This window comes from Rattus norvegicus, chromosome 1 (assembly GCF_036323735.1).
Source record: "Rattus norvegicus strain BN/NHsdMcwi chromosome 1, GRCr8, whole genome shotgun sequence".
NCBI lineage: Eukaryota > Metazoa > Chordata > Mammalia > Rodentia > Muridae > Rattus > Rattus norvegicus.
Genome location: NC_086019.1, coordinates 8,844,302 through 8,863,534, shown reverse-complemented (window position 1 = coordinate 8,863,534; position 19,233 = coordinate 8,844,302). Strand labels below are relative to the sequence as shown.

Below are 19,233 nucleotides of genomic sequence, written 5' to 3'. Positions count from 1 at the left end.
TTACACACACTCACATGGATGTGTGTGTGTATGTGTGTGTGTGTGTACTCTTCCTTAATTTTAAGATATATATTAAATGTATATTAAAGCATATATATAAAAATACATATATCTTATATAGATATAATATATAAGTATTTACTATTATTTATATATTACCTAAAATGTAATATATAAAAGGTATATAAGATATATAAAAAAGATATGTGTTTAATATATTATTAACTATATAAGGTATAATAAATATCTTAATATTTAATGTATTACATAAATTTAATATATATTATGTTAGTATATTGTATGAATATTATATATATAATATATATGTGTATATATTATACACACACATTTACAATTAAGGAAGAGTATTGCTGGCTCAGTGAGACTCAGGACTTTAATCAAGCTCCCCACAGTCGCTTATGACACTTGTCTTGCCTTGAGGACATGTGAGTGTGGTACCCACTAACTGTAGCTATTAATCTTTTAGGCAGCAAATATTTATTACTCAGCCCAGTGTAGTACTTGTTTAATTATCGTCCGCTGTCAGGCTTCCTTGGGTGCTCTGGGACACAGCAATGGACGGGGGAAGAGCTTCGCCTTGAGTTGTTTATAACCCTGTGAGGCAAGGGAACTGCCAGAGAGGGATAGCCAAGAGTTAAGAGAAGGTAGAACTGCTTCCAATAGGCTGTCCAGGGAGTAGCTCAGACTGGGGCATGGCTGTAGATTCCTGAATCAAGGAAGGGGCAGGCCACGCCAGATTTGGGTACAGACATACAGTATGAGAATTTCTGTTTTAAAGTTCAACTGTGGAAGTGAACAACTGGGTGTGTTTCTTGAGGACCCAGGGTGCTACAGCTGGAATAGAATGAAAGGAGTTAGTGATATGGAAACTAGGGATACCTGAGGTCAGAACGTAGGGTGGAAATAGGTCGTCATTGGGGCAAGCAGTCTGGATTTAATTTTAAGAGTGATGACATCTAGTGTGAGCATTCTTGAGAATTCGTCAACTTACTTTGTTCGTTATTATTGTGGGTCTACGCGCACGCGTGCGCCGGCAGAGTTCCAGAGTAGCTTTCTGGAGTCAGTCCTCTTCTAGCTTTGTGTGAATCTGGGTGATCGAAATCAGTCCACCAGGCTTGGCTGCAAGCACCTTTACCTGCTGAGCTCACTGGCTCAAGTTTGAGAGTCTCGGAGTCCTGAGCAGAGACGCGACACGTGATGAACCTTTTAAGGCCCCTCCAGCTTTTGCATAGACCGGGTTTGCTTCGGGAAGCCACCGGCGAAAGCAGAGACCGCACTTAGGTCATTGCAGAGATCTAAGAGTTGATGACTCTTGGCTGGAGAGATCCTGCTTTCGGTCAGAAGTACCACGTGGGGACTGTCTTTTGGGAACAGAGACAGGACTTGGGTGGAAGACAATGGAAAATGGAAAACTGACATTTCTGGGTGGCTCGGGAGATTGGCAAATGGCCCGTTCTGTATGATTGTGGCTCTCTGAATGATAACAACTCGGGAGGAGAAGCTTCTGGGGGGTGGGGTGGTAAATTGATTGAGGTAGAGATGACTCCGCCCACTCAAAGGCTGCTTTTTATTTTTTCTCTTTTGGAATTTTCAGTGCCCTTGGGGCATGAGGACTGGAAGACAGTGAGTAAGAGAGGTGAATGAGTAAGAGAGGTGAATAGGGCCAGGGGCATTTGAGTCAGGTTATCTCAGTTAAAGATCAAGCTTTAACTTCGACCTACCAGGAAGAGGCTTTGGATGACCCAGTGAAAAGTGCATCCCCTGGAGAGATGGGGAAGACAGTAACACTGGACAGTGGGGGAGGGAATGGGAACTTAGCCTATGGTGGCAGGATTGAATGTTTTGTTCTTGTTTTAGCTCAACACCTTCATTTTGAACATATTTTTAATGAGGGGAAATTATAATAATGATACAGAGATATATACCCATGGACCTATCAGTAGCTACTCTTGCATTATATTTTCTATTCATCTCTGAAAATATGCTTTAGACGGGAACTTGAAATGACTGTCATATATTACAATATAGGCATTTGTCACGATGCCATGATCAAACTCAAGAAAGTAATCTTTTTGCAGTATCACTGAATACGCTAACCTAGTTTGTATTTCTGTATCTGCTTCATAATCTTATACTGTAAGTAGCTGGGGGTTTTGTCTAAGTAAACAGAGGGCATGGCTCCTAAGTGGCGTTGAGGAATAAGCAACTGTGTAGCATCCGTCCATCTACTTACGCCCCGCCTCCCTGTATCCGTGCAGTCATCCATCTGTCCGTCCTCCTTAACATCTCCCTCCATTCATCACCTACCATCACCATCTCCTGTTTGTCATATATGCCATCCATCCATCACCCTGCTTTCACCCGTTCACCTGCTTGCTCATAACAATGTAAAATCCATTATTGGTAAAATTTAAAAAGTTGTAGAGAATATATCTCTCTATATATATTATTGTAGTTAGCGAAAATAGGTATTTCTGGGGCTGGGGAGATGGGCTAGCAATTAAGAGCCCTTCAGCTCCCGCTGAGGATCCAGGTTCTGTTCCCAGCACCCTCATAGCAGCACACAACAGTCTGAAACTCCAGTTTCAGAGGATCCTGTTGCCTTTTTCTGGCCCTCATGGGTACTGTATGCACATGGTATACGAGAATGTGTACAGGCAAAACTATACCTACACACAAAATAAAAATAAATATGTAAAAAAAAGGCCATGTTAAGCAGAAATGCACAGAAATGGGTCACAGGCATGTTATCATGACAGAAATTAGCACTGTTCTAAAGTACCAAGTATATAGTTATGATTTTGTGGGTTTTATTCTCAACTTGTCTATGGATCCATTAAAATGATAAAACTTACTATTGTTCAGGAAATGTAAATAAAGACCCTTCTGGAAGTGGGCCCAAGAGTCTACGTTTATGGGACTATATTGCATTTTACACACACACACACACACACACACACACACACACACACACACACACACACACACACTCTGTTACAGTTTTAGTAAGAGCTGCCCAAGGGAAAGTGTTGAGCATCCAGTGTGGGACAGCACTGTGTGCTGATGTGGCTTCTCCTAGAAGAGTCACACCCTAGCTTGCAGGGTGGGCATGGAAAGAAAAGTTCCTTGTCTATTTTTAGGCCTGTGCTCCTGTTCAGAGGGAGGGAACAGGAAAGCCACTGACTGCTCCTTACCCCACATTCCTGTGAGCCCATCCTGTTCCTGTCCTGCCCTCTGGTTACTGTCCGCCCTGACCTCCACTCAGACGTGTAATTTGAGCAGGCTACTGGACGAGTCAGGGGAGCATTCTACTATTTCCTGTGTGACAGGATCATCTCTTTCAGCTGAAGTGAGTTTGTGGTTAGGTGAGGAACTCCGAAAATATTTCCAGACTCCTCTGAAGTACTGCACGGGGTTTCTGAGCCAGATTCAGACAGATAGCTACTTTCAAAAATATCTTCTACTTTCTTTCTTTTTTTTTTTTAACTTTATTGTATGTGCCTTGGTGTTTTGTCTGTCTGCATGTCTCTGTGTGTCGAGTGTTAGAGTTCCTGGAACTGGAACTAGTTACAGATGGCTGTGAGCCACCATGTGGGTACTGAGAATTGAACCTGCATCCTCTGGAAGAGCAGCCAGTGCTCTTGACCATTGAGCCATCTCTCGAGTGTTTATCTTCTACTTTCTAACCAATATTTTATAGGGCAATATCTTTTATAATAGCTTCTTTTTGTCCTCCTATTTTTCCTGTTTTGAGAACAGATCTTACTCTGTAGAGCAGGCTGGCCCTGGATTCACAGAGGTCTACTTGCTTCTGCCTCCCAAGTGCTGGCCTTAAAAGACTGACCATGCCCAGCTTCAGGATGTGAGGACACAATGGGAATTCTGCTTTCTGGTTATTATTATTATTATTTTTTTAGATAATAGACAGTGTTACAATTAAATGACTTGATGTTTATACCTTCATTGCTATAGGCTAAGTGGCTTAATGTAGAATTAAAAGCTAGGTCAGAAACCAAGTTAGTTTCCGCTGCCTACCTTTCACAGTGTTGGAAGTATTGTGCAGGCTACCGCTGAGAAAAACGCCAACCGTGAACCCCATTCCAGGACTTAGAGTAGATATCTTCATGTTAGGTTCGCGTCTCAAATGCTGTATCGAATTCATTATGTTTTCGTCATTTCTTACATTGCACAGCATCATCAGCACAGGACGTCTAAAAAGTTTTCCTTGAATGTTAAAGCATAAGGCTGGAAATTTATCGCAGTGTCTTTAAACATTAAAGGGTTGAACTTGGCATTTAATGTATTAAAATTTATTTACTGAGTGGAATGGTGTTTCCTTCCTAGATTGATATTCAAAAGAGCAGGTTGTCTGACAGTCAGGAGAAAGCCATGAACTTGAAGAAGGATTTGGCTGAGATGCAGGAGTGGATGGCTCAGGCCGAAGAGGACTATCTGGAGAGGGACTTCGAGTACAAGTCTCCAGAAGAACTTGAAAGTGCAGTGGAGGAGATGAAGGTAAGGCCTCCCTCCCGGCCCCCTCTTCACGCTAATTAGTCTATTGGTCCCTCACCTATCACACTACACAGAACCATATGGACAGCTCTGCTCGCATAGTAGGACTAAGTAAAGAGTAGCTGTGGTGATTTTAGTTAGAGGAGGCTGACTCCAGTCCACTGGTTCAAGTCCACCCCGGGGTTGATCAATGCTGGGAAGTCCCTGTGGATAGTTGTGTGGATTAGACTCGAAGAAGGGTTATGGGGAGAAGCTGTAATTTTTCTTTTCTTTCTTTTTAATGTAGTAAACACATATAATATAAATGTTCACCATTTTAGCAGTTTCCCAGTATATATTTTGTGGTATTAATCATAGTCACGGTGGTGTGTGACTTCTACCACTGTTTCTAGAAAGTGTAGTTTTTTGTAAGGAGCAAAGCAGACTTCACAAGTTGGTTTGAGGTTATCCTAGTTCTCATGGGTTTGATTCTAGTCCTTACTGGGGGCCCAGGGAACCCTAGAACGTCCTTGGAGCAGGAGGTAAAGGGTATAGAGTCAGTATTGGGTGCAAGGGAGCCCCAGAATGTCCTTGGAACAGGAAGCAGGGAGTATAGAGAGAAGAGAAGATGGAGATAAGTTGGGGTCACAGGCTGTGGTTCCAGAAACGCCTATTCCTGTATCAGTAGTTGTTCTTGTATAAGGAAAGAACTGGGCATCATACCACATTGCTTCCACTTTTGTTCAAACATGAGGGCATGATTCTGTCTGTAAGAGTCATCCTTCTTGTCAGGTTGTCGTGGGGCATAACTTTAACCCCAGTATTACAGAGGCAGGGGCAGAGGGCAGAGGAGGGGCAGAGGTAGAGACAGAGGCAGATGGATCCCTGGGTTCGAGGCCAGTCTGGTCTGCAGAGCGAGTTCCAGAGTAGCTACACAGAGGAAACCCTATCTTAAAAAAAAAAAAAAAATAAAGACTCACCCTTCGCTTTGTAAAAGATCAAGTAACATGATATTTGATTACCCCACTGTTAACTCAACCAGTAGTCTATGTAAGGCAAACTTTTCTGTGCAGGTAGTTTTCAAAAGGTTTTATATGACGCTCACCTGTGCTATCTTGAGTCAGTATACCTGAGAAGAGACTTATTTAATCTGTGTTGAGGAGGGACCAAAATATACTTTTTATGTAGCTCCTTCTGAAAAGTTTTAAAAGTATTTTTTAGCATCGAAAATAGTTAAAGGTAGTCTACTATATAAAGAAGGGCTGCCTCATTTATCACTCACACCGTTGGAGCTGTAGTTTGGTGTAGTTTTTAAAAGCCATTGTGGTTGACAGTGAAGAAAAATGAGATTAAGATCTCCCGATTGGGCAACACTCTATTTATTTTTATTCTTCAAAACAGCCATTAGGAATTTAAAAGCACTACACTTAATTACTTTTCCCTCACCCCGGGAGAGCCGAAATCCATTAAGCAATAAAGCAAGCTAAGGGGGGGAAGTTAAAGGCTGCTGCAGGTAGGTTTTCTAGCATACGAGATTAAGTGCTTTGAGCATAGATGGAGAACCAGGAAGCAGCTATTTCTGGACCAGGTTGTCCAGTGGGACTTCTTCATCTTCTTTATTGGAAAGATGGATGGACCCATGTTCTAGGAGGAAAATGGTTTTTTTTTTTTTTTTAACAAGGATTTGTGGGAAATTTTAATAGATGCCTCTGCCTCGGTCTCCTGCCATTTTTTGAGGATGTTTATTTATTTCAGTTTAATATGTTCAGACCTCCAGTAGTCATTTAAAAGGAGTTCATTTAGATTCTTAGCCCTGAGCCCAGAATTTGAAAATATATCTTGTCGGTAGATACTAGGATAACTTGACTCCAGACTCTGGCGTTATTAAATGAAGGTGTTGTGGGCCCTGGGAATGTACATTGGTAACTAGAAGAGAGATTTTATTTTTAGCATTCTTCTTCCAAAAAAACTCAGGCTATGGACTTTCTAAATTAATGCGCTCTACTCAGGCATGTAGAACCATTTAGGTGTTTTAATTTTGGATTAGTTATTATTAATTTTTTTAAAAAGGAAGATACTGGTCACAGAGAACCATGTTTTAAGTTGCTCCTTTCTCGGGACAGAGGGCCAAAGAGGACGTGCTGCAGAAGGAGGTGAGGGTGAAAATTCTCAAGGACAGCATCAAGCTCGTGGCTGCCAGGGTGCCCTCTGGTGGCCAGGAGCTGACATCGGAGTTCAACGAGGTGCTGGAGAGCTACCAGCTTCTCTGTAATAGGATTCGAGGGAAGTGCCACACACTAGAGGTAAGAGTTTGTTTCCCCCAGGGGTACCACCCATCCGGAGATCCTGGTTCTGCTGTGCAGTGCGCACTTCCCCGTCTTATTAAAGAGAAGAAAAGAAAGATCCATTGCTTTTAGTTATCTAGGGATTGGAATTGTATATGTCCTAGGAGATTTAAGTTTTTATTAAAAGTATCATGAATGATTTCTACCTTTTGCTTTTTCTGGGGGTGTTAGAGATGTGGTGGTGGTGATGGTGGTGGTGGTGGTGGTGGTGGTGATGGTGGTGGTGCTGGAGATTGGACCCAGAGTCTTTATCTGTTAGGCAAGCACAGGCTGTAACCACTGAACCAAATCTCCAGCTCTTACATTCTCTTTAAAATAAAAAAAAAATTGTATTTCTCTGCTGTTTCCCCCTGTTAATGGTTCAGGTTTGTTTTCGACATTTAACCAGGTCCTTGGAATTCATTTTCATGGAAATCGAGGCAGCCTCTTTTCCATTTGTCTTTTTCCCTCCATCTTAAGTGCTCCTAGTTTATTGAGAATTTAGTTTTGTCCCATTTATTTGACATTCTGACTTTGCTGGTGTCTGGATTCCTGTATATTCCTCTCACTGAAATGGAGTCCTTATTGATCCAAGGGATGACGTAGGGTTATGGCTCCTCTTCAGTTTTAATTTTCCCTCACACCCTTTAGGAGGTCTGGTCGTGTTGGGTGGAGCTGCTTCACTATCTGGATCTGGAAACCTCGTGGTTGAACACTTTGGAGGAGCGCATGCAGAGCACAGAGGCCCTGCCTGAGAGGGCAGAAGCTGTTCACGACGCTCTGGAGGTTGGCACCTGATCTCTGAGTCACAGTTATTTTCATTGTGATGAGGACAGATGTGCTGTCTGTCATCCTGTCTATGTGTCTATCTGTGAATCTATCTATGTATGTATCTACGTATGTATCTATGTATCTATATGTTTCTATGTATGTGTATATATGTATTTATGTATCCATCCGTGCATCCATCTATCCATCCATCCATCCATCTGTCCATGCATCCATCCATCCATCCATCCATCCATCCATGCATCCGTCCATCCATCTACCATCCATCTATCCATCCATCCATCCATCTATCCATCCATCCGTCCATCCATCCACCATCCATCTATCCATCCATCCATCTGTCTGTCCATCCATCCATCCACCACCCATCTGTGCATCCATCCATCCACCCATCCATCCATCCATCCATCCATCCGTGCATTCATCCATCCATCCATCCATCCATCCATCCATGCAACCATGCATCCATCCATCCATCTATCCATCCATCCATCCACCCATCCATCCATCCATGCAACCATGCATCCATCCATCCATCTATCCATCCATCCATCCATCCACCCATCCATCCATCCATGCAACCATGCATCCATCCATCCATCTATCCATCCATCCATCCATCCATCCATCCATCCATCCATCCATCCATCCATCCATGCAACCATGCATCCATCCATCCATCCATCCATCCATCCATCCACCCATTCATCCATCCATCCATCCATGCATCCATGCATACATCCATCCATCCATGCATCTGTGCATCCATCCATCTATCCATCATGCATACGGTAGATGCGTACTGAGGTCAGAGCACACTGTGTAAACGTCATTCCCCTTTGCAGCATGTAGATCAGGGATCAGATCAGGTTGTTACGCTTTGTGGCAAGTTCCTTCTTACCCTGAGGCATCTCCTCAGTTCCTGGGACTCTTTATAATACGTTTGTAAGGCAGGAGCGCTGCATACTTTATACAGGGTAATGGTCAGTAGTGGGGTGCAGCTCATTTCCCCACGCTCTGCACAAACCCTGCTTTGTTTCTTTGTACTTATGAATACGGCATGAGCCATGCTTAAGGTGGCTTCTAGTTCCTTGTCATCAGCTGTGAACCGTTAAAGCAGGCTGATATGTGCATTCTCGAAGGCAGGGGCTCCCATGGTGAGGGCTGGATGGCAAGGTTGGGCTTCAGGCCCAGGAGTGCACATGATGCTGTGGTAATTACTTCTGAGACGAATTGCGGTGTAACCAGGAAGGTTTGCTTAGGAAAGGAGGGGAAGGTGGATAAGCTTCTACAGAAGTGGTAGAGAAATTTGGGGATCCTATGAACAGCGGAATGGGAAGTCGGGGACATCACTGGGGGTGGGTGTGGGTGGGGCTACATCCCTGAGGATAGATGCACTGCAGGAGGAGAATTGCCACAAACACAGCAGAGTGGAAGACACACAGTATAGACCCCAATAGATGCCCATTAAACGAACAGCAAACGTGCTTCCCTCGTAGGATCGTACATATACATTCTAGAAACCCGGACAGTGGAGGAAAGGAAAAGCAAGCTCCATGATAATTATTTTAAAACGTTTTGTGCATCCTTCCTTTCTTTTTTAAAAATGTATTTATTGATTTTATATATGTGAGTACACTGTCATCTTCAGACACACCAGAAGAGGGCATTGGATCCCATTACAGACGGTTGTGAGCCACCATGTGGTTGCTGGGACTTGAACTCAGGACCTCTGGAAGAGCAGTCAGGGCTCTTAACCACTGAGCCATCTCTCCAGCCTTCATACTTTTTCTTTCTTATCAGCCTTTCTTTTACGCATGTATACCACAGGGCACTAAATGCAATCAAAGGACTCATAGTTCTTTGGAAACAGTTTGGAACTTTAGTTATTTCTTTTTGTTGACTCTTGTTTGTCAAATCAAACTTCATGGCTTTCAGTTTTCCCATCTGCAGAATATGGGAGTAACATTTAGTGCATAAGATTAATTGGAGTTATGTCTATGAAACTATGTACATAGAAATACTTTGTGTATTTCTATATCATGTGGTAGAAAAATGGATTCTAATTTTGCTAATGTAGTTAATAATATTAGATAATTTTATATGTACATTTTTGTATCTCACACTGTTTCTCATAAAATTAATAGTTATTTTATGTGATGACTGCATCAACCCTTATGCTCTTGAAGTTTTTTTTTTTTTCGTTCTGTGATTTTGTTAATCTTTGGTGGATGAGTTTGTGAATTAGCTATTTCTTTAATTTTTGGCATTATTTGTTAAGTAGATTTCTGGAGAGTGGAATTAATACTTGTCTTAAAACAGCATTTTTGCAGATCTCGGTCCATTTAGACTTAGTGAATGTATTATTCTTTTTCTGCCCAACTGCAGTCTCTTGAGTCTGTTTTGCGTCATCCAGCGGATAATCGCACCCAGATTCGGGAACTTGGGCAGACTCTGATTGATGGTGGGATCCTGGATGACATCATCAGCGAGAAGCTGGAGGCTTTTAACAGCCGCTATGAAGAGCTGAGTCACTTGGTGAGAACTAGACATGCGCAGTGTGATTAGGTAGTTACTGCTGTGCGCTAACCCTGAGAGCTCCCTCTGGTTCCAAGCTTGCATGCTGGTTACACTTGGTAATGTCTGAATTGGTCTCCATTAATTAATGCTTTGGTGTGGTGGGGGTTAAAGTAGGCAGCCGATGTTAGTGGGATCTTAGGACTTTGAAGTAGGTATAGAAGAATAGACCTAATGTTTGTAGGTCAGACACAACTTGATTGAACAGACAGATGGACAGACAGACAGACATCCAAATTGCCAGGAGAAGACATGGGGTGGTACATGCCTTTAAACCAAAAACTTAAGATGCAGAAGCAAGTGGATCTGAGTTTGAGGCCAGAATAGTCTGCACAGGGAATTCTAAAGCGGGTGAGGCTACATAGTAATACATTGTCTTACCAAACCAACCCCAGCCCAAACCAAACCAAACTTTGTCAGATACTGGATGTAACCCAGTGGTTAAACACTTGCCTAGTACACACAAGGGCATGGGTTAGATTCCCAGTTACCCTCCGCCTCCAACACTTCTTTGAGATAATTTCTATTTGTGATGATGTAATTTTCTGCAAGAATTGTATTACAGTCATGTCTGAAAACAATACCTTCTCTATGTATGTCCCAGGAACTATTAGGGGCATCAGAATTTGACATTAAGTGTTATGAAAGCTGCATCACTTGGATTGTGTCCAGATTATATCTCAACACGCATGCTCATATCAGTGATAAGAGAAGGGGCGTTGTTCTTTTGTAAGAAGGCTGAGTGGGTAATTAGCGAATTATAAGAGATTACTGAATAGCAACTGTTCAGATTTAGACTCTAAATATCATTGACTTAATCCAAAGATGTGTGGCAATTCGTGGTTTTACTCACCTGTACACCCACAGAACTTGTTCTCAATTTTAGAAAAAAAATTAGGTATTCACTTGACAGACATTCTTACTATGTCTTATTTTTTCGATAGGCATTGGTAATTCTTAAAATTGCCTTTTGTTTCTAGTAAATAAAAAATTAAAAAACTACAAATTTTACTTAATTTAAGACATTTTGCATATATGAGTGTCTGCATACATGTCTGTGTCCCGTGTATGTGTCTGATGCTCATGTTGTCTAGAAGAGTGTGTTTGATTCCCTAGAGCCTGGGGTACAGATGGTTGTGAGCCACCATGGAGGGAACCAAACCCTCATCCTCCACAAGGGCAACAAGTACTTAGCCACTGAGACAGTCACCTAAAATGCCCATTTTTATTCTGTCATATATGCCCTATGGGAGATCTCTTCGTATGTGTATTTTGTCATAGTATACATTAATAGAAAGTAAAAATGAGAGGTTCAGCAGCTGAGGCCATGAGATACTAGAAGAACATTTGCACTCTTCTTATTGATGGTCATTATTTATTTATAAGAAGAGCTTCAGTCTTGAACCAGTACTTTATTATAACCTGCATGGCCAGAAAGCACATCCAGCTATTTATACTTGTGCTGAGCAGTTACAGAGGAAATGTCTCCTCCGTGCAGGCGGAGAGCAAACAGATCTCTTTGGAGAAGCAACTCCAGGTCCTCCGCGAAACTGACCACATGCTTCAGGTGCTGAAGGAGAGCCTAGGGGAGCTGGACAAGCAGCTTACCACATACCTGACGGACAGGATTGATGCCTTCCAGCTGCCCCAGGAAGCTCAGGTACTGCTACAAAGTAGCGAGCCTTTGTGTTCTGAGAGAGAACGGTTTCCATCTGACCGTCTGTCAGAGCCAGGAGAACAGGCATTCTTTATGGAACGGTCTTGGCTTTGGAGCTGTTCTTGTTCCTTGGGTGAGAACTTGAAGCATTTTTCTCTTTAATCTTTCACGCATAGGAGTGTTTTGCTTACACGTGCACATGTGCACTGTGTTCATGCCTACTGCCTGCGGATGCCAGAAGGCAGCTTTGAATCCCCTGGAACTGGAGTTAGACTGTTATAAACCACCCTATGGGTGCTGGGAAAGGAACTTAGATCCTTTGGAAGAGCAGCTGGTGCTCTTAACAGCCGAGCCATCTCTCCAGCTCCTTTCCCACAGCTCATACATTAGAAAATGGATTTCTTTCTTCCTCTTTCTTTCTTTCTTTCTTTCTTTCTTTCTTTCTTTCTTCTTTCTTTCTTTCTTTCTTTCTTTCTTTCTTTCTTTCTTTCTTTCTCTTTCTTCCTTTTCTTTCTTTCTTCTTTCTTTCTCTTTCTTCCTTTTCTTTCTTTCTCTTTCTCTCTTCCTCTTCCCCTCTCTCTCTCTCTCTCTCTCTCTCTCTCTCTCTCTCTCTCTCTCCCTCCCTCCCCCCCTCCCTCCCTTCCTTCCTTCCTTAGCTATAAAGTTCAGGCAGTTTATTCTATATAAATCAGGTGTGAGCATCAATAATGGCATGCAGAGGCCTTAGCATGTGCACGGCACACAGTGGTGTACCGTGTAGCAGTTTGTTATTACCAAGTGTCCCCCAAGCTTATTAAATACAGGATCAGATACTGCACAGCTACACTGACCTTCTGTGTTTCTGTTTCTTCGTGTACTTTGCTGTTGTCCTATAAAGGCACACTGCTGTGTGAAAACTGTTGTATTAAAAACATACATGTTGTTTAAAGACATATGGAACTCATGCTTGCCTGGGACTTACTGTGTAGCCAAGGGTGGCCTTAAACCTGGCTGTCCTCCTGCTCCAGCCTCCAGAGTGCTAGAATTACAAGCAAGGGCCATCATTACCCAGGGCTTCTCAGTGGACTTTAAAAACACACCTTCTCCCTTTTTTATCTTCCCGGTAGAAGATCCAAGCAGAAATCTCAGCCCATGAGCTCACCCTGGAGGAGCTGAAAAAGAATGTCCGCCCTCAGCCCCCCACCTCCCCTGAGGGCAGAACCACAAGAGGAGGAAGTCAGATGGACCTGCTCCAGGTAAAGGCCAGGTTTCCCCTTTGCTTTTTATATATGGCAGGTATAGAAAGGAAAGCAGAAAGGGTATGTGGGTACCCTGGCTCTGTACTGTGATTCGAACAATGGGATGTGAGTGGGTATTAAAGGCTCACTGGGCCTCATGGCAGCAGGCACAGGTTGTTAGCTGGGTAATAAAATAGCAAAGTTTTTTATTGTTATTATTTTTATTTATTTACATTTCAAATGGTATCCCTTTTCCTGGTTTCCCATCCAAAAACCCCAATCCCGTTTCCCCTCCCCCATCTTCTATGAGGTTGTTCCCCCACCCACCCCTTCTCACCTCTCCGCCCTGACACTCCCCTATACTGTGGGGTGGGGTCGAGTCTTGGCAGGACCCTAGTTGGTTGAGAAGAGAGACTGGGTTCAGCCTTGCGGTTGGCTTTGTGTGGACTGCTCTCTGACCCCAGAGACTGATGTCTGGGCGGGATGCAGGACCACTCAGGTCCTTAGTGCGTGGAGGGAGAAGGGCTGTCACTCTTAATGTGGTGGAAGGTGTCTGAGGTCTACGTCCATGACCTAGGTTTCCTGGAGGAAGTGAGTAAATTAGTGGACTGTCGTTCCGGAGACACCATCTGTATCCATGTTTGTTTTGGAGACTGGGAATACTGAGGGCTGCTCATCCATGACATTGAACAGTGGTTCTCAACCTGTGGGTCGTGACCCCTTTGGGGGTTACCTATCAGATACCCTGCATATAAGATAATTATGAATTAATTACATTATGATTTATAACAGTTGCAATTACAATTAGGAAGTAGCAAGTGAAATAATTTTATGGTTGGGGGCCACCACAACACGAGGAACTGTGTTAAATGGTTGCATCATTAGGAGGGCTAAGAACCATTGTTTTACTCTACCAGAACCTTCCTAATCCCTCTGGGCTTTCCTGGGTTGGCTTGTTTTTTTTTTTTTTTTTTTGAGAAGCCTTTTAGTATTAATGTATTATACTAACAGCTAGAGAGAGAGAGAGAGAGAGAGAGAGAGAGAGAGAGCGAGTGGCTTACTTTCATTTCTGCACACAGAGGAAACTCCGAGAGGTTTCCACCAAATTCCAGCTTTTCCAGAAGCCCGCGAATTTCGAGCAGCGGATGCTTGACTGCAAGCGCGTGCTGGATGGCGTGAAGGCCGAGCTCCACGTCCTCAGTGTGAAGGATGTGGACCCCGACGTCATCCAGACCCACTTGGACAAGTGCATGGTGAGCCTGAGACGGAGGGGGCGGCTCGCACGGCCAGAGATGCCGCTATAGTGTAGTTCAGAGCATCCGTTCTTATTCCTCAGTTCGGGGTGTGAAGATGACAGAGGACGTGTTAGAACAGTAAGAAATGCGGCCGTCCCAGAGAAAAAAATAGATGCTACGAGAGAAATGGGAGAGTGTGAAAACAGTATTTATGGTCCGTGCAGATACGGAAGCAAATGGCACACTAATAACATGTATTAAAAAGAAAACAAAAAAATGCGTAAGTTATAACACGAAATAGGAAAGACTTCTGCAGGACATGACTGATAGGTGAAAATTTTCACAATAAATTTTGAAGTCTCTGTAATATTTGGAATATTACAGAATTAAAAAAAAATGCTTTGCTAGGAACATGACCTTTAAGTCAAAGTTTAAACTTTCAGATGGGCAGAAGTGGATGGCAAATAAGACCTTATTGTTTCATTGTTTGTAGTTAAATAGAGATTTTTAAATGATGTTGGGGCAGGGGAGGATCTGAACTTAGCCTTATTGTGGTGCCTGGCAATCTTAGAGGAGTCCGCAGGAGATACCTGTGGGGCTGTTGTTTTTCACGTTTCGTTTCTCGTGTGCTTGGAATAGTGCTGGGGTAGGAGACATTTGAATCACACGCAAGTGTTGTAAGCTTCCCTTTGCTTACTGGGACAGAACGGCAAACATCACAGATACTGGCTGTGTATCCTTGAGGTGTTTTGAGTTGGAAACTCATGTATGGAGAAGCTGCCTAAACAGAGTGTGGGGGTTCAAGGTGACAGGGATGAAGGCAGTTTGGAATTGACCCATTTAACTCCAATTTCTGAGCGCCATATCCATCTTGACACTTTAAAGTGTTCGGTATATTTTTAGCGTGTAAATGATACTCATTACAGTAGATTTGTTTTCTCTGAGAAGTAGAAAGAAATAAATGTTAGGGATTCTGCATTCCTATGGGCACAGATTGCCAGAGGTAGCTGTCTTCTAGTCATGGTGTTAGGATTAAAGAATATTCTTTCAGTGCCGTGAGTTGAACGAAGGATCTTGTGCATAGTAAGCCCGTGGTTTCTCCTCGAGCCCTCTGCCTGCCCTACAGTCTGACTCCACACAGAGATATTCCAGTTCCAATCCCGCTACATCCCATAGGTTTTGAAGGAAGCCTGGTTACAATGAGAACTTATCCAGGATTTCTATTGACATTTAATACACACATCTTGTTTTATGTTTAAACATACACAAACTCTTTTAGTTTATTAACTGATTTGAAGGAACATTACAACCCTGACTTGACTCGATTCAACCTTCAAACCACATTCAAGACGGATAGTGTGCCCTCTGAGGTCCTCGGTGAGGTATTACCTGCCCAGCCGCAGAAGCTGTGTTCTGAAATGATGCCAGTTGGGGAATTTTCTGTTAGCAATGTAAAAATTTTTTTCTCTCTTTTAAAGAAACTATATAAAACGTTGAGCGAGGTCAAGCTTGAAGTTGAGACTGTCATCAAGACAGGCAGGCACATTGTCCAGAAGCAGCAGACGGACAACCCAAAAGGCATGGATGAGCAGCTCACTTCTCTGAAAGTCCTCTACAATGACCTGGGTGCACAGGTAAGACATTGCGCTCTCTCTCTCTCTCTCTCTCTCTCTCTCTCTCTCTCTCTCTCTCTCTCTTTTTCTGTCACTCCCTCTCCCAATATTTATCAATTTATCAAATTTGATCTTTGCATGTACAACAAACGTATACTCATGAGTAGTTATATAAATATGTCTTAGAATATTTAATACAGGATAATAGTTATATTTTCCCTGGCCATTGACATCTTGTAAGGTATTCTAAGGAAGCTCGACAAGGTCATAGTTGTTGTGCAAGCCTTCTTTGCCTTTGGAGATCTAAACTTAAGTCTGTTAACCTGTCAGGATCTAGTAAGTAATTGGTGGCAGGTAGTTCTCCTTAGTCTACCAAGACTGATAATCCTCCATTGTATAGGTTAATGAATAGGTGTTAAGAGTAAGTAGGCCAGGGGTTGGGGATTTAGCTCAGGCTCAGTGGTAGAGCGCTTCCCTGGGTTCAGTCCCCAGCTCTGGGGGGGGGGGAGGGGGGAGTAAGTAGGCCATTTTCTGTGACTGGCTCTACCTGACAGGATCCCATACAAAAATTGTCTTCTGACTTGGAGGGTTTGCCCTGAAATTCAGAGTATGAAGAACATGTGAAAAGCAAAACCCAGCCACACTGAGAAACTAGTTTCAATAGTGTTTTCTTTGTTTGTTTTGAGGATCTTTTATGTAGCTTTGGCTGCCCTGGAACTTGCTATGTAGACCAGACTGGTCGCTGTTTCACAGAGGTCCACTTGCCTCCGCCTCCCCAGTGCTAAGATTAAAGGTGTCACGATGCCCATGACGCCCAGCTCAGGTAGTTGTTTAATCTTCCATGCTGCTTGAATATTAGGCTCAGACGTGAAAGCACAGGACAGCCTTCTCAGGAAGTGTTGCATAAGCTGACATCTGAAGGATAGGTTGGAGTGACCATGGTGAAGTCAGGGGGAGTTACGGATCAGCTTGTGTAAAGGCCCTGTGGCAGAAGGAGGCAGGGTGTACCTCTCGGGGGAGGAGACAGAAAGAACCATGTGTGTGCAGGCGTGAGGGGATGGGGGTCAGAGGAATGTGGGTGTCTGGCTCTGTCATTTTCCCTGGACCTTGGCTGGTATGTGTTTGGTGCTACATTAATCTGGTGGTGGAGGAGAGGGAGAGGTAAGGCATGAGGTTTATTATGTTTTAGGTTTGCTTACATGGATGACTGTGTCGTCCCTGGAGTATTGAGGTGATAGTAGGAAAGATAGAGAGGCCTGCAGAAGCCATATGCATATTGGTGATGTGTTGACAATCTAATTCCTTTTGAGATGCCGTGGAATTAAACCAGCATAAAATGATTTTCAACTGTTGCAACCCCTTTAGGGTTGAATGCCTTTTTCACAGGGGTCACCTAAGACCACTGGAAAACAGATATTTACGTTATGATTTATAACGGTAGCAAAATTACAGGTATGAAGTAGCAATGAAAATAATTTTATGGTTGGGAGTCACCACACATGAGAACTGTATTAGAGAATCACTCGTTAGGAAGGTTGAGAACCACTGTACTAAGGTCTGGAGAAGACATCTGGGCTGATCATGTGGATTTTTCTGAGTCATCTCTGTATAAGTAGTAAAGTTTTCAGGGTCGATGAGTTTAGCTAGGGAGAGGATATGGTGAGGGAAAATGAGGCCGCTGACTGAGTGTTATGAATTAGTAAAGTAACTTTAAAATAAATTGGAAGATAACTAGATGTGATAAGTGTACAGCAGGGATGAGATCTGGGAAGCCAGGGAAGGTAGTATTCACTTAAAAATGTCCGTTGGATCTGTTGCCTTGGGGTTGTTACTGAATTTAGCAGGGGATGTGTGAGAAGTCAGGCATAGCACTGACTCTCACATACACCCTAGTAAGTAGCTTTGATCCTACGGCGAAAGTAGAGAGTGGGTCTTTAGGGAAGCTGGAGTGTGTGTGTATGTGTGTGTGTGTGTGTGTGTGTGTATGTGTGTGTGTGTAAAACGAGAGTGTTAAAAATGTTTACCAAGAAGGAACGCTGATATAACCAAAAGGGAAGGGATTATAGTTAGGTAAAAGCCTTACATCTTCATATGGTTTCTTGCAGATGCCCTTAGCATGCATTGATGAGGAAAAGTGTGCATCGTTACAAGCCGAGCTATGGTTTTCTTCCTAGTATACACACTTTTTGTGAACATTAAACCGGTGATGCTTGTAGAGCTGCTTGGGCATGTTAGAGTCAGAGAAGCATTCTGCAATTCAAGCATTTGCCATTTAAAGTCTGCGATCTGGTGCTGTTAACTAAGTGTCGTGGATTTTAGTTGAACCCCACTGTGTCTATCTTACTGTGCACTTGGCCTCCTTGTTCATTCACATCTTACTCATTGTATTCTTGGCCCTTGTTTATCCTTGACTTATTCCCCATGTCCTTGGTCCCCTTGTTTAGGTGACAGAAGGGAAGCAGGACCTGGAAAGAGCCTCACAGCTATCCAGGAAGTTGAAGAAGGAGGCCGCCATCCTCTCTGAATGGCTCTCTACCACAGAGGCTGAACTAGTGCAGAAATCTACCTCAGAAGGGGTGATCGGTGACCTGGACACAGAAATCTCCTGGGCTAAAGTGAGTGTCGGTTGTTGTCCCGTCTGTGACATTTGCTTGGGACACTCTGGCTGGACACTATCTCCATTTTGTATTAATTGTAACCTCTGCTCCTGTCCGTACTTTCTTTCCCTCTTCTCTGATCTGGGAAGAACATTTCGAATACACTCAATTGTTTGTTTTCAGAGGTTTTTCTCTGTAACCTGGGCTGCCGTGTATGTCACAGGCTGGCCATAAATCTGCAGCAGCCTTTCTTCCTCAACTTCTCAAATGCTGGGGTCACAATCGTGTACAACTGTGCTCAGCTGAAGTCAGGCATTTTAACAGTACGTGTGTGTGTGTGTGTGTGTGTGTATGTGTGTGTGCATGCACATGTGTGTGAGTGTAAATATGTACATGTATTTTTGTGCGTATGAATGAGTGAGTGTACACATGTGTATTTGTGAGTGTGTAGGAGATTCTGTGTGAATGAGTGTATGTGTGTGTGTACACATGTGTGCATATGTGTGTTTGTGAGTGTTAGTGTGAATGTGCACATATGTTTTGTGAGGGAGTATGTATGATTGAGTGTGAGTGTACACATGTGTATTTGTGACTGTGTGGGATATTCTTTCTGTGTGTGTGTGTGTGTGTGTGTGTGTGTGTGTGTGTGTGTGCGTAGGCCTGTGGTTGATGTCCCAGCAGATGTCCTCAGTTGCTATTTCTGGGACAAATT

At 43.1% G+C, this 19,233-nt stretch overlaps 1 protein-coding gene across 14 annotated transcripts in view; it reads left to right on the top strand.

Annotated features, from left to right (window-relative positions):
* Utrn (utrophin) overlaps positions 1-19,233 on the top strand; it is a 503,427-nt gene that overhangs the window by 180,953 nt on the left and 303,241 nt on the right. For all 14 annotated transcript variants that reach the window (XR_010063620.1, XM_008758594.4, XM_008758593.3 and 11 more), the window contains 9 exons: positions 4,366-4,536; positions 6,636-6,815; positions 7,488-7,622; positions 10,014-10,163; positions 11,701-11,862; positions 12,966-13,094; positions 14,156-14,329; positions 15,790-15,945; positions 18,369-18,539. Coding sequence is in view for 13 of the 14 variants with exons in the window: in XM_008758594.4 (XP_008756816.1) it covers positions 4,366-4,536; positions 6,636-6,815; positions 7,488-7,622; positions 10,014-10,163; positions 11,701-11,862; positions 12,966-13,094; positions 14,156-14,329; positions 15,790-15,945; positions 18,369-18,539 (1,428 nt within the window). In the remaining variant the exon portion in view is untranslated. The remainder of the gene's footprint in view (positions 1-4,365; positions 4,537-6,635; positions 6,816-7,487; positions 7,623-10,013; positions 10,164-11,700; positions 11,863-12,965; positions 13,095-14,155; positions 14,330-15,789; positions 15,946-18,368; positions 18,540-19,233) is intronic.